General features: G+C 35.6%; 2 protein-coding genes across 2 annotated transcripts in view; one reads left to right on the forward strand and one right to left on the reverse strand.

Annotated features, from left to right (window-relative positions):
* Positions 1–5,620: 5,620 nt before the first annotated feature.
* On the forward strand, positions 5,621–8,313 carry LOC126824508 (uncharacterized). The gene is made up of 2 exons (XM_050553742.1): positions 5,621–6,021; positions 6,501–8,313. The coding sequence occupies exons 1-2, from the start codon at positions 5,623–5,625 to the stop codon at positions 8,052–8,054; spliced, it is 1,953 nt and encodes a 650-aa protein (XP_050409699.1). The 5' UTR covers positions 5,621–5,622; the 3' UTR covers positions 8,055–8,313.
* Positions 8,314–9,857: 1,544 nt separating this feature from the next.
* LOC130013148 (xanthine dehydrogenase/oxidase-like) overlaps positions 9,858–11,166 on the reverse strand; it is a 251,682-nt gene continuing 250,373 nt past the window's right edge. Inside the window, exon 7 of the mRNA XM_056101763.1 lies at positions 9,858–9,881. Coding sequence (XP_055957738.1) covers positions 9,858–9,881 — 24 coding nt within the window. The remainder of the gene's footprint in view (positions 9,882–11,166) is intronic.

Genomic DNA, 11,166 nt, shown 5'->3' on the forward strand with positions numbered 1-11,166 from the left:
ACAATTATAGTCACTAAATAAACGATCATGTTGTACTTAATAAGCTATGACCATTAATCATCTATAAATAATAGACTGAAAACTGGTTCCATGTGTCGTCCATAACATCCAGACACTTTTGAGTAAAAGATAGGTTACGTGCCCTTGTTTTGAAATTAGTCTCGCTTAACCAGTCTATCGACCATTCTAGGGCTGATTGACAGGTCGGGATAATCAAGACTACTTTTTTACGAAACATAACAGAAAGCTAGAACAAGAAATTGAATTTAGAAATGAGCACGTTAGCTAGCTCAACAATTGTTTTAAGAAGCTTGTAAAAGTAAAATGAAACTACTGCTAGTATCATGTTCCTGTCTAACCCGAGTGTTTCTGAGATATTATTTGTACTAAACCAAAAGATGCCGCTCTTAAGGGTACAGTTAATGATAAAGCGATTTAAAAAATGAAACGAACGTAATTTCTAAATCTGCTGTAATAACCAAGAAGCTTAATTTCACTGCTATTCAAAATCGTCAACAATAATTTTTTTACGGCTGTAATAGTTGATAGATTTGTAGAGAATTGCACGTGCCATGGCTATTTATAGTATCATACTGTCAGAAAGTTGGCCTCGACACGGCGAATGTGCACGCTTCAGTGGTAGTCTCGAACTATCAGCGGTGGACTGTATTTCTGTAGGTGCGTGGGCCACCCTAACCATGGTTTATTGAAAGGTTTCGTTTAAGAATTGAAGGAAGGGAGATAGAAATAGGGTTTAAAGTTCACTCGACACAAACTAGGCCATTTTGGGACTAACACATAGTTCAATTTTATTTCACTTATTCTCTTGCGCGTAGGGGTCTTTAGAAGTGGGGGGGGGGGGGGGCTAAGGACTCGGAGAAAACCCACAGGTTGGACAAACGATCCTACACCTTTTGTCACGTAAATGGAAATAACGCCACCTGGCCTATTATACCATGGTTTATTGAAACGTTTCGATTCAGTCGTGGACTTTGAAAACGCCCGCTTAGCTACATCTTTAAGAATTGAAGGAAGAGAGAGAGAAATGCAATTAAAGTCCACTCGACACAAACTAGGCCATTTCGGGACTAACACATAGTTCAATTTTATTTCACATATTCGCTTGCGCGTAGGGGTCTTTAGAAGTGGAGGGAAACCGGAGGACACGGAGAAAACACACGAAGTTTTGCAAGCGACCCTACACCTTTTGTCACGTAAAAGCGCGGAATGGAAACCACGCCACCTGACCTAATGACAGACCTACTGATTCAACGCGCACGCGCAACAAAATCTGAGAGATAACACATCTGAATTCTTGAAATACGTTCCTTGTAAACAGATAGCTAATGGATTGAATTTTTGGATTTAAATTTGGTTTAAGACACCGACAATTCCATCGAATACTGAAATTAGACATTTTCAAGGAGGTATAACAGAACTTCTATAATGTTGTTTGGAGTCCATTAGCTTATCCGGTATCCCGAATATGTTAAAGGTTTGGACAGGATCTTCGCCACTCTTACTACTGCGGACTGTAGTTAGGCAGAATCTCCTCTATCACAGACTCCGCAGGCTTATTATTAGTCGGAGTACTGAGAGAAACAATAACGGGTTTAGGAGCAATTTGTCATTTTTCGTTTAACGAGGACTCTGTCTCAGCAGGCGTTTGAAAGGCAATAGCAGCGGGCTTAGGCTTGGCTGCATTTGCAAAAGACATTGTTAATGTTGGGGTTGCAGCCTCAACCAACTTTCTAGCTTCTAGATATGGTATATCTTTTCCGTTTTTACCTACTTAACTTGTTTTTTCTTTTTACCATATCGGACACTCTTTCGAATAAGAAAAACGTTGGGGTATATGCTGTTAACTCCTACGCCCCGGAGGGTGGGGGAGGGAGTATTATGACAAAATCTCGCATCTATTTATAAAATTCCCGGTAATTTGATACCTGGTACTCTTCAGTCACATTTCAAACACGCGTTTGTTAAATCATTGATCCAAACGCCAACATTGGACAGCTATATTATAAAGGACGTTTGTCCAGAAACAAAAGTTGTAAGATTATTTGAACATCTAAGTCAAAACAGGGTATTGTATGAACTTCAATCTGCGTATAGATCTAAACATAGTACATAAACGGTGAATATGTTATCAATCAATCCCTCCCCCTTTAATATGGATATTTCGGCCGCATTGAATAAGATTGACCACTTTCGACCACTAGAATGATTAGCCGTGCCCGGACATCTAAAATTCCCATCGCGTCTACGCCGATTAGATTTTCATTCATTTATCCCTGATTTAGCGCATAAAATGACTACTTGTATATAAAATTATGTCAAGTTTGGGTGACCAGTGGGTGCCGATGTAGAGATTGGTATCATTTCTTGGCATGGTCATTAATATGATCCAAGCAGACCGTTTCGGGCGACTCCGCTGTGTTTTCGTAGCAATCAGTCACTGTGTAGCACTTCAATAACCTGATGATGGTCGTTCTACAAGCGATATGGACATTAGTCACATTGATGAATGGGGGTTTTCTTTTACCAAAAAAACCCCAAACAAAACAAACAAACAGTAAACGAATACTCCACGAATAATGGAAATTATTCCACAGTAATAAATAAATGCTTTGTAATATTTAACTAATGTGGGAAGAACTAATGAAAAGCTTTAAAGACTTACGTGCACATACTACCAAATAAATGCTTTGTAATATTTAACTAATGTGGGAAGAACTAATGAAAAGCTTTAAAGACCCACGTGCACATACTACCATACAAGATCATTTGCAACTGTCAAAATATTTTATATTTGACCACCCATTTAACCCTTTAACCCTAAGAACGTCACTTCACTGGCGACCAGTAACTTTCAATTCGCAATTAGTAATATGTCGTTATAAACTGTACAGTTGGCTACAAAGTCCGTATGACTTAGATCCTTGTCCATTCAATGGATTTTATCAAATCCAACTGGCCTAAACATTACAGAAAATGTTAGAATTCAAATACTCCACACCTTATAATTTCCAAGTTATCATCTGTAGACGTTATCCATGGCCTCAACAGACAATATGCACAGAAAAGGTTATCAAAACCCCATGGTATAAAATATTTCAGACTAATGAAAAATATTCACAAGTTCCACTTACACCCAATAAAATATTTATTGATCATTTCACGAAATGGTAGCGGTGATAGTGATGATGCCTTTCCAAATTTTATCTCAATTCTGTGTAATTGTCTATAATATGCGATTGATATTTTAGCGTCATCCTGAATTAATAAGGGAATATTAGCTTGAATGTTTTGCATTCCAGTTCGTTGACTTCCAACAACTCGTTTATGGCTGTTGTTTGATTGACTGAAAGGTAAGTTGTTACGACTCAAATTATACTTAACTAAAATTAAAATAGGGACGGATACTAAAATTAAAATAGGGACGGATACTAAAGAAATTATACTTAACTATAATTAAACAAAATTAAATGCCAAACACATTAGGTTAGATACTAAATTTATATTTATATTGATGGGAGTAGATATTAAACAAATTCTATTAAACTGTAATTAAAATAGAATAAACTAAATTCAATTAAATAATAATTCAAATCGGGGTAGATACTAAACCAAATTCTGTGTAAGTGTTTAGATTGCTCGATTGGCGTTGCATGTTAAAACTTACGAATATAATATTAGTTTAAATTAAATAATGGGGACTACATTTTTTTTCAAATTTCAAAATCAATATTTTCAGGCTTTTGAGTTTCATAATACGAGCAAACGAAACACACGGCTAATCACGGAGATAATAGCCTATTCTAATTAATTAGTATCACTGGTGTAAACTTCCCACTCTAATTATTGTTACTGGTGAACACGTCCAACTATCCGTAGATTGGGAAAATTTGGTGAAATCATTTTACTAATATATTTACATTGTGATCTGTTTTGATGTAATAATTGATTTGAAATAAATAAAAAAAATAAACTACTGATATTTAATCACAGCTTATCAGTTGATATATATAGCTCCTCTGAAGCACAAATATATTTATTATATATTTGTACTTATTATATATTTATTATATTATATATGTATTAATTTGTATATTATTTAAATTTTGGAAATGGTATAATACAAGAATCTGTATTATATGTAGTTTTTTTACATGTAATCTTTTTCACTAATATTATTTAAATCATTTTGTTATAGTGTCACAAACTTATTACAGACTATACTTTAAACCCCCTTTGTTGATTAATCAGTCATGGCGTGGTGGATCTAGATTCTAAACAATAGATGTGGGGAAAGTGAGGTGTCCCCGTAATCACATTGTGCCTATAGTGATTACACAACATATCGCAATTTTTACATATAACTCGATTATATAATATTCCTATACAGGTGTTATTAACTTATAATCGATCACCATCGTGATAACGATACCAGCCAGGAGTTAGTAACTGGCACTATTAAAATTTTACAATGGTATGGCCATATGAGATACACAAACTGGAAGCAGAGACACAAAAAATGCAACTTTCTGCCCTACATTTCAACCTAACCAACCTCTTAACTCTCGTACCCTTCCGCCTCAAAATCATGTATATACACCAAAACCTGGCAGCAAATGTATATTAAAACACTTTTCGTCGAATCTACACCTAAAAGTGAAAAATATCCGATGGAAAAGGGAGAGAAAGGTTAAAAAAAGCTTTGTCCCCTGCAGCTAAGGAATAATTGGTGACCCATATGCGTATGATATTTTGTATACACCAATTTCACTAGATTATCTCATAAGGTGTTATCACGCAGATTACTATTGTCATGTTATACTTTATAAGATGATTTATTATTTTAGGTGAATGCCGTTCGTAATGAGAGGTACAGGCATGCAAATAATTATACTGTTGTGTCTTGTATTGCCAACATTAGCAGCCGATTCGTCAAGGTTAGATTATTCGCAGGTAACAACCAATGGAGCTGAACCCGATAAAAGTTTTTCAGTTACCGCATATGATCAAAACAACCACACTACAACCGTCGATAAAAAGTTTGACTACTTTTTTCGGATCAAAGCATTCAAAGGAGTAGAAGAGATAAAAATAAAGACCGATATTGTAACACTAACGCATACAGACCTTTCAGAATGGACGCCCGATGAGCTTTTCCAATACTTTCCAGTTGTCCAACTAATAGAATGTAATCAACAATGTATCGAGCAAACGAATATACCCATAGAAAAGCTAAACATGGGTCTAATGCGTCGCAACGGTTTTGAGTGTCAGCCTTGTTATTGTGATGAGTCATGTCATGTGAACGGTGATTGCTGCACTCTTGTGACACATACCCGACCTGTACAAGACAAATTTCAGTGCATAGATACAATTAATCAGACAAAAATGGAAAAAAGCGTTTTCACAAAGATGTCATGTGCGGAGAATTATTATGATATGAGAATACCAGAATTGTGCAAAATGCCATCTAGTGGTTGTAGTATGCTGCCCGTGACAGCACAAAGTGGAATAACGTATTTGAATAAATACTGTGCAATTTGTAATTATGAGAATAATTATAAGGAATGGCACTTGGCTATGAGACAAGGGAACATGATCAACATGCAATTGAGCAGCCGTGTACTAGAATTGTTTTCATGTGAAAAGGAAATATACATAAAGCAGTCTTCATTTAATCAACAGATGAAAACTAAAACAAGAAAATGTAATCGGTTTATGATTCAAACATGCAAAATAAATACATCAAAAATACTAGAAACAAACTGTAAACAACACTATGGTCCAATTGAGCCCAAGGGATTAGGAACTTTTAAAAATATTTTCTGTTATATTTGCAATGGATTCGACCTTGGACTAACATTTCCCCCATCAGTAATGGTTCCAGATACTGGTATCATCGGTTTAACAGACGTATCATACCCTGATACATTTGTTCGTTTCTATAGTTCAAGAGTGGCTGGAATGTGCAATTCGTCAGTGGAATGGTTTCATCCGTATCAGGTATGTATAAACATTAGCGTATCTAGGGCGGGAAGGTACATGTTGTGTGTTGCATTTGGGGTCTACTACATTGAAAAATATAACTCGTTTTGTAGAATATTACCAGGCGTCCGCTATAATTTCTTCCACTTTCTCCTACTTTTTGACCGATTTTTCTACTAAACATTTCGTTTAGTAACACTTTCATTATAAACACGCGTGTATTAATTGACAGCCCTCTCTCCTATTCTGCGTCTGCCCTTGAATTGAAATGAAAGGGAACGAGTTCCAACGGTCACGTGGATGCCAACGTGTAGACGGGGCGGGGCGTCGGATGTTCGTCCCACCCAAATGACTAGATCATTTGTCTTATACAAGGGAAGGTGTAGGGGACAACAGGGATATTTCGCGGCCAACACCTGGTTAGTTGACATAGCGCCTTTCTCAATGCATGCACTGCACCAGACAAAGTGTTGATTAAAGTTTTGTTAAACTTTCAGAGACGGTGCTATCATATTGTGTGTTCACCACAGCTCCAACTACAAGATGGTGAATGTCTTCCCATACAAAACGATCTTAGGACAGTGTACCATATCCTGTTTACAATAGACGACGTGTTCTACAAGGCACAAATGGATCTTCTAGCAAATAAAATAAAAGAGGATTTGCAGACATTAAGAATTACCAATTATGTAACATATGTTGGAATTCTAGATTATTCAAATAATGCCTTTATCCATGTATACTTTTTCTTAGAAGAATCGCAATTCAGAAACCTAACAAAAATTTTATCTTTCATTAAAGATAATTGGAAATTTGGTCAACAAGTAACAGATGATTCGATTTTGTCACAATTCTGGAAAACGTCACATGAGATCGTTTCTGATGATGTTTTATTAGCCTGCTGCCAAAAAGAAACCCCAGCCCCGTTTGATCAACGTATTGTTGAACTGAGTGATCACTATATCTGTCCGCATATTGTACAAGACTATTTGGAATTTGAAGACGAACTGAATGGCAGTTTAACATTATACAACACGAGTTTAACATTAAATAAAGGGGAGTATAACATGGATCAGGAAAATCGCGTAACGGTCTGTATACAGACAATCAATGATAAATGGCAGCTATATTTGGATCAGGAAAATACTGATGTCAAACCTCGGGGTCTTTTTGAGCATGCATTGACCATTTTACAAATAAGCTTTTTGGTCCTGTCATTACTTTCTCTATTTCTAACATTTCTGACATATTGCACGTTCTCGATTCTGAGGACATCAGCAACAAAAAACAATATGGCGCTCGTTGTATGTTTATTTCTAGCGCAACTGATTTTGCTGATCGGAAGCTTTCAGTCGACCAATGATATTATTTGTAAAATATTTGGTATACTAATTCATTATTCATGGTTGTGCGTTGTCTTTTGGATGAATGTTTGTTCGTTTCACATGTTTTCTGTTTTCCGATTAGCATCGGTGTCGAGAATACCAAGTTCTGCCAAACGATTTATTAAATATACATTATATGCTAATGGCCTACCCTTGATTATTGTTGCTATGGTGATTTCATCGTCGTCGATGATTTACGGCACTCCTGGTTATGGTAGGAGGAAATGTTACTTAGACACGCCTCTTTTAGTGGGAGTAACCTTTATCTTGCCGCTTGCTTTGGTTATTATTTGTAACTTCATTTTCCTATCACTAACAATAATATCGATAAATAAGACCTCTAATAATGCCAGACTTGTTGGTAAAGATCGACACCATACCATGGTATACATAAAACTATCGACACTTACCGGCATCTTCTGGACGGTCGATATTTTATCAAACGTTTTCTTACATGATATCTTGAGCGTATTATCCACAATTTTAAACTATGGTCAAGGTATTTTTATCTTTCTGTCTTACATGGTAAATCGACGAGTTGCTAACATGTGGCTTGGTCTGTGTGGTAAACAACTCCCTTTGAGTAGCACTGAATCACCGAAGGCAAGCAATGATTCAAAACAAGATAAAAAACAACCCAGCACTGAGGAAGTGGAATTCAAGTAATTTAATTAATCAAATTCACTAATTATTGTTGTTTTGAACAACATCTTGTTTGCGTATTCTGATTACAATTATATTTCGTTTCGACTCGTTTTAATGCTACGTCTACATTTAAATGTATACATTTAGATCTGTATAATAATACACTCAGATTTAAATTTTGTTATTAATACGCCCACATTTAAATCACTTTAATAATACGCACATGTTAAAATTTGTGTAATAAAACGCCCACATTTACAGCTGTATATTACCACTTAAATCAGTATAACCACTCTCCTACATTTTAATCTGTATAATATTGTAATCTGTATAATATTGTAATCTAATAATGTATACAGCGTTTAATAGTACGTCTACATTTAAATATATACATTTAGATCTGTATAATAATACACCCACATCTTAATCTGTATAATATTTTAATCTAATAATTTATACAGGGCCTAATCGTCCTAAGATGCTTTAAGCGCTTTACAATCATGATATCACATTACCTGACATATGTCAAATTATAATATATGCATGTCATTACTGATAAACTTGGTTGTAGAAATGAGTTTTTAAATTGCTTTTAAAATGTCTAGGGACTTGGTTGATCTAATGGTTTCTGGTAGGCTCGATCTCCACTACGTTTCACTTTTGAGCGTTTTTCTGCAAAAAGATTGAGTGAAGTTGATCGAAGATTTCGATTTGGATTGTATTTTGTGATCATCTCTTTGATATAGTCTGGTGCTTGATTATGTAGTGCCTTGATCCGATAGGTAACTGACAACCAATGCAGGCTATATTTAGATCGGTATAATGATAAACCCATATTTAAACCTGTATAATTATAAATCCAAATTGGAATCTGTATATTAATACACCAACAGTGACGTCAGTCCAATAATACGCCCACATCTTAAATCTGTATATGAATACATCCACATTTTAATTTGTATATTTATAGGCACACATTTAAATCGGCAAAATAATACGCGTACATTCAAATCGATATTTACTGGTATAGGTTATATCCTGTAGAACACACGAAGCCATTTTGAGAATGCAAGATCCATTTCTGTTTCACTACGATATTATTTCAGAATAAATTATCTATCTACTGGAAAGGTTAAGCTATCTTTCATACCATGTATTTCTCTCCAAATCAGATATAAAAATTCCATCTTTTCACTATAACGGTCAGAGGAAACTCCAGATAATCCATAGTAAACTTAGACTCCGATGTTCTGACCTACAGGACCACAAATACCTCAGACATGTTGCTGACAGCCCGCATGCCTCTGTGGTCACATTTTTGAAGCTCCTGATCACTACCTCTTGCAATGCTATTATATTCAAATGCACGAAAGGAAACCATAGACAAACTACAATACGTTCTCAAAAACATTAACTGTCTTCTGTTCGGGCCCTCAACCCACTGTATCGATGTAAACAATATTTTTCACCAAGTCCACAAGTTTATTGATATGTCAAACATATTTTAATCTTGCTTACTAGTTATTTAATTTACAATATTAATTTTAAATTTACCTAACAATGTAACATATCATATAGTATATATTGTACATTCCCATCCATCTCATGTATTTACACTTATATATGTATGTGTTTGTCATTTTAACTGTGTATATACACCCATTTTGTTCCTTTGTTTGTAATACTATGTATGTATATTATCTAGGGAGAGAGGTTTTACATAGGCTAAGCCTGTTCCCCAATCCCATTCAGACATCCTGAATAAAAATATTGTTTATATAAAAAAAAACGTTTAGAAATATATCTAATATATATGCCTATTTACTATAAAATCATACACTCTAAATCCTCAATATTGTATTCAATAAAGTAACCTATAAATCAATTTGTGTTTTTTCGTTTAGAAATATCCAAAATCAGTTCCTTCGAGTGTCACGAATCTTTGTTTTTGAGGCAAGCGGTCCTGACTTTCGACCCTTGTTATATTGAGATGTAGTGAGTTCTACTTTCGATAGGTGTGTGTTCCGCAGTGTCCTTTGAACAGTTGAGAGATGTTCTAGTAAGAAACTGAACCCATTGAGATTCTTGAACTTGAAATCTCAGACGTATTCTTTGTAAACATACTGTGTAACGAAAAATAGCATTTCATAACACCATTGTTGCTGCTGAATTCATGGTCACGAATTCAATCCATAGTGAGTCGCCTTAACTGGTGGAATGTATGTGTGTGTGTGGTTGGGGGGGGGGGCAAATCGTGGTGTCTTTTCGTAGGCTTCTCAAAGTCCTTCCGGACACCATACAGCCTTGTGCTCATCGCTCTTGTGCAACAATAACCGAGAAAACGATAAGGGGAGTACTTCTGGCTAATAATCATTCATTAATTGCCTTCCAACTGGCATTGTTTTAGTGACATTCAGAAGCGGTTAACTTGATACAAAACATTTAGCCAAGTTACTATATTATTCATGAATAACGCAATATGTATTAAATATAACTGTATGTCTTCAGGTAATTTGTCATCCTTGAGATGATTTTAACCCTGAAAAGTTAATTGAGTCATGGCGCCATGTTGTGTATTGTTATTTAGGTTTAAATGTGGACGTTTTTGTTAAGATATTGCTTTTCTGAAGCAATGTCATTATGTTCCATTTCGAAAAGATCTAAGTCTGAAAAGGATAGATCAACTGGGTTGAAACAAACTTTTGACAAAAAAGTACAACCATTGAATGAATCATAGGAATACAAACTGCATTGTGGTGTTATTATTGTCTTCGTACCAGATCATTTGGTGAACACACCCATTGAAATCACCAGAAATGGACAAAACGAGCTTTAGGGCAGTTATCAAGTATCTGCAGCTGAAAGGACAAGCCCCACCACAGATACATGCCGACGTGGTCTCCACTTTCGGAGATGACACCTCTTGCCTTTTCACAGTAAAGAAGAGGTCTGGAATTTAATCGTGGCAGAGATAGCCTTGATGTTTACCCGCGCCCTTGAAAGCCACAAACAGCAACCATTCAAGAAAATATTTTCCGGGTACATGACCTGAGAGGGTTGACAGCGGATCAAAAACGTGTCAAATTCGTGACGTCCCGTTAAAATCTGCACTTTTTGTAAGCAGACCGTGATA

This window comes from Patella vulgata, chromosome 6, assembly GCF_932274485.2.
Source record: "Patella vulgata chromosome 6, xgPatVulg1.2, whole genome shotgun sequence".
Taxonomy (NCBI): Eukaryota; Metazoa; Mollusca; class Gastropoda; family Patellidae; genus Patella; species Patella vulgata.

Bases quoted from the DNA above. Each gene is read 5' to 3' on its own strand.
- LOC126824508 (XM_050553742.1), top strand. From the start codon at position 5,623: ATGCAATTGAGCAGCCGTGTACTAGAATTGTTTTCATGTGAAAAGGAA. The intron at 6,022-6,500 runs GTATGTATAAAC...TTAAACTTTCAG, and splicing joins AATGGTTTCATCCGTATCAG to AGACGGTGCTATCATATTGT.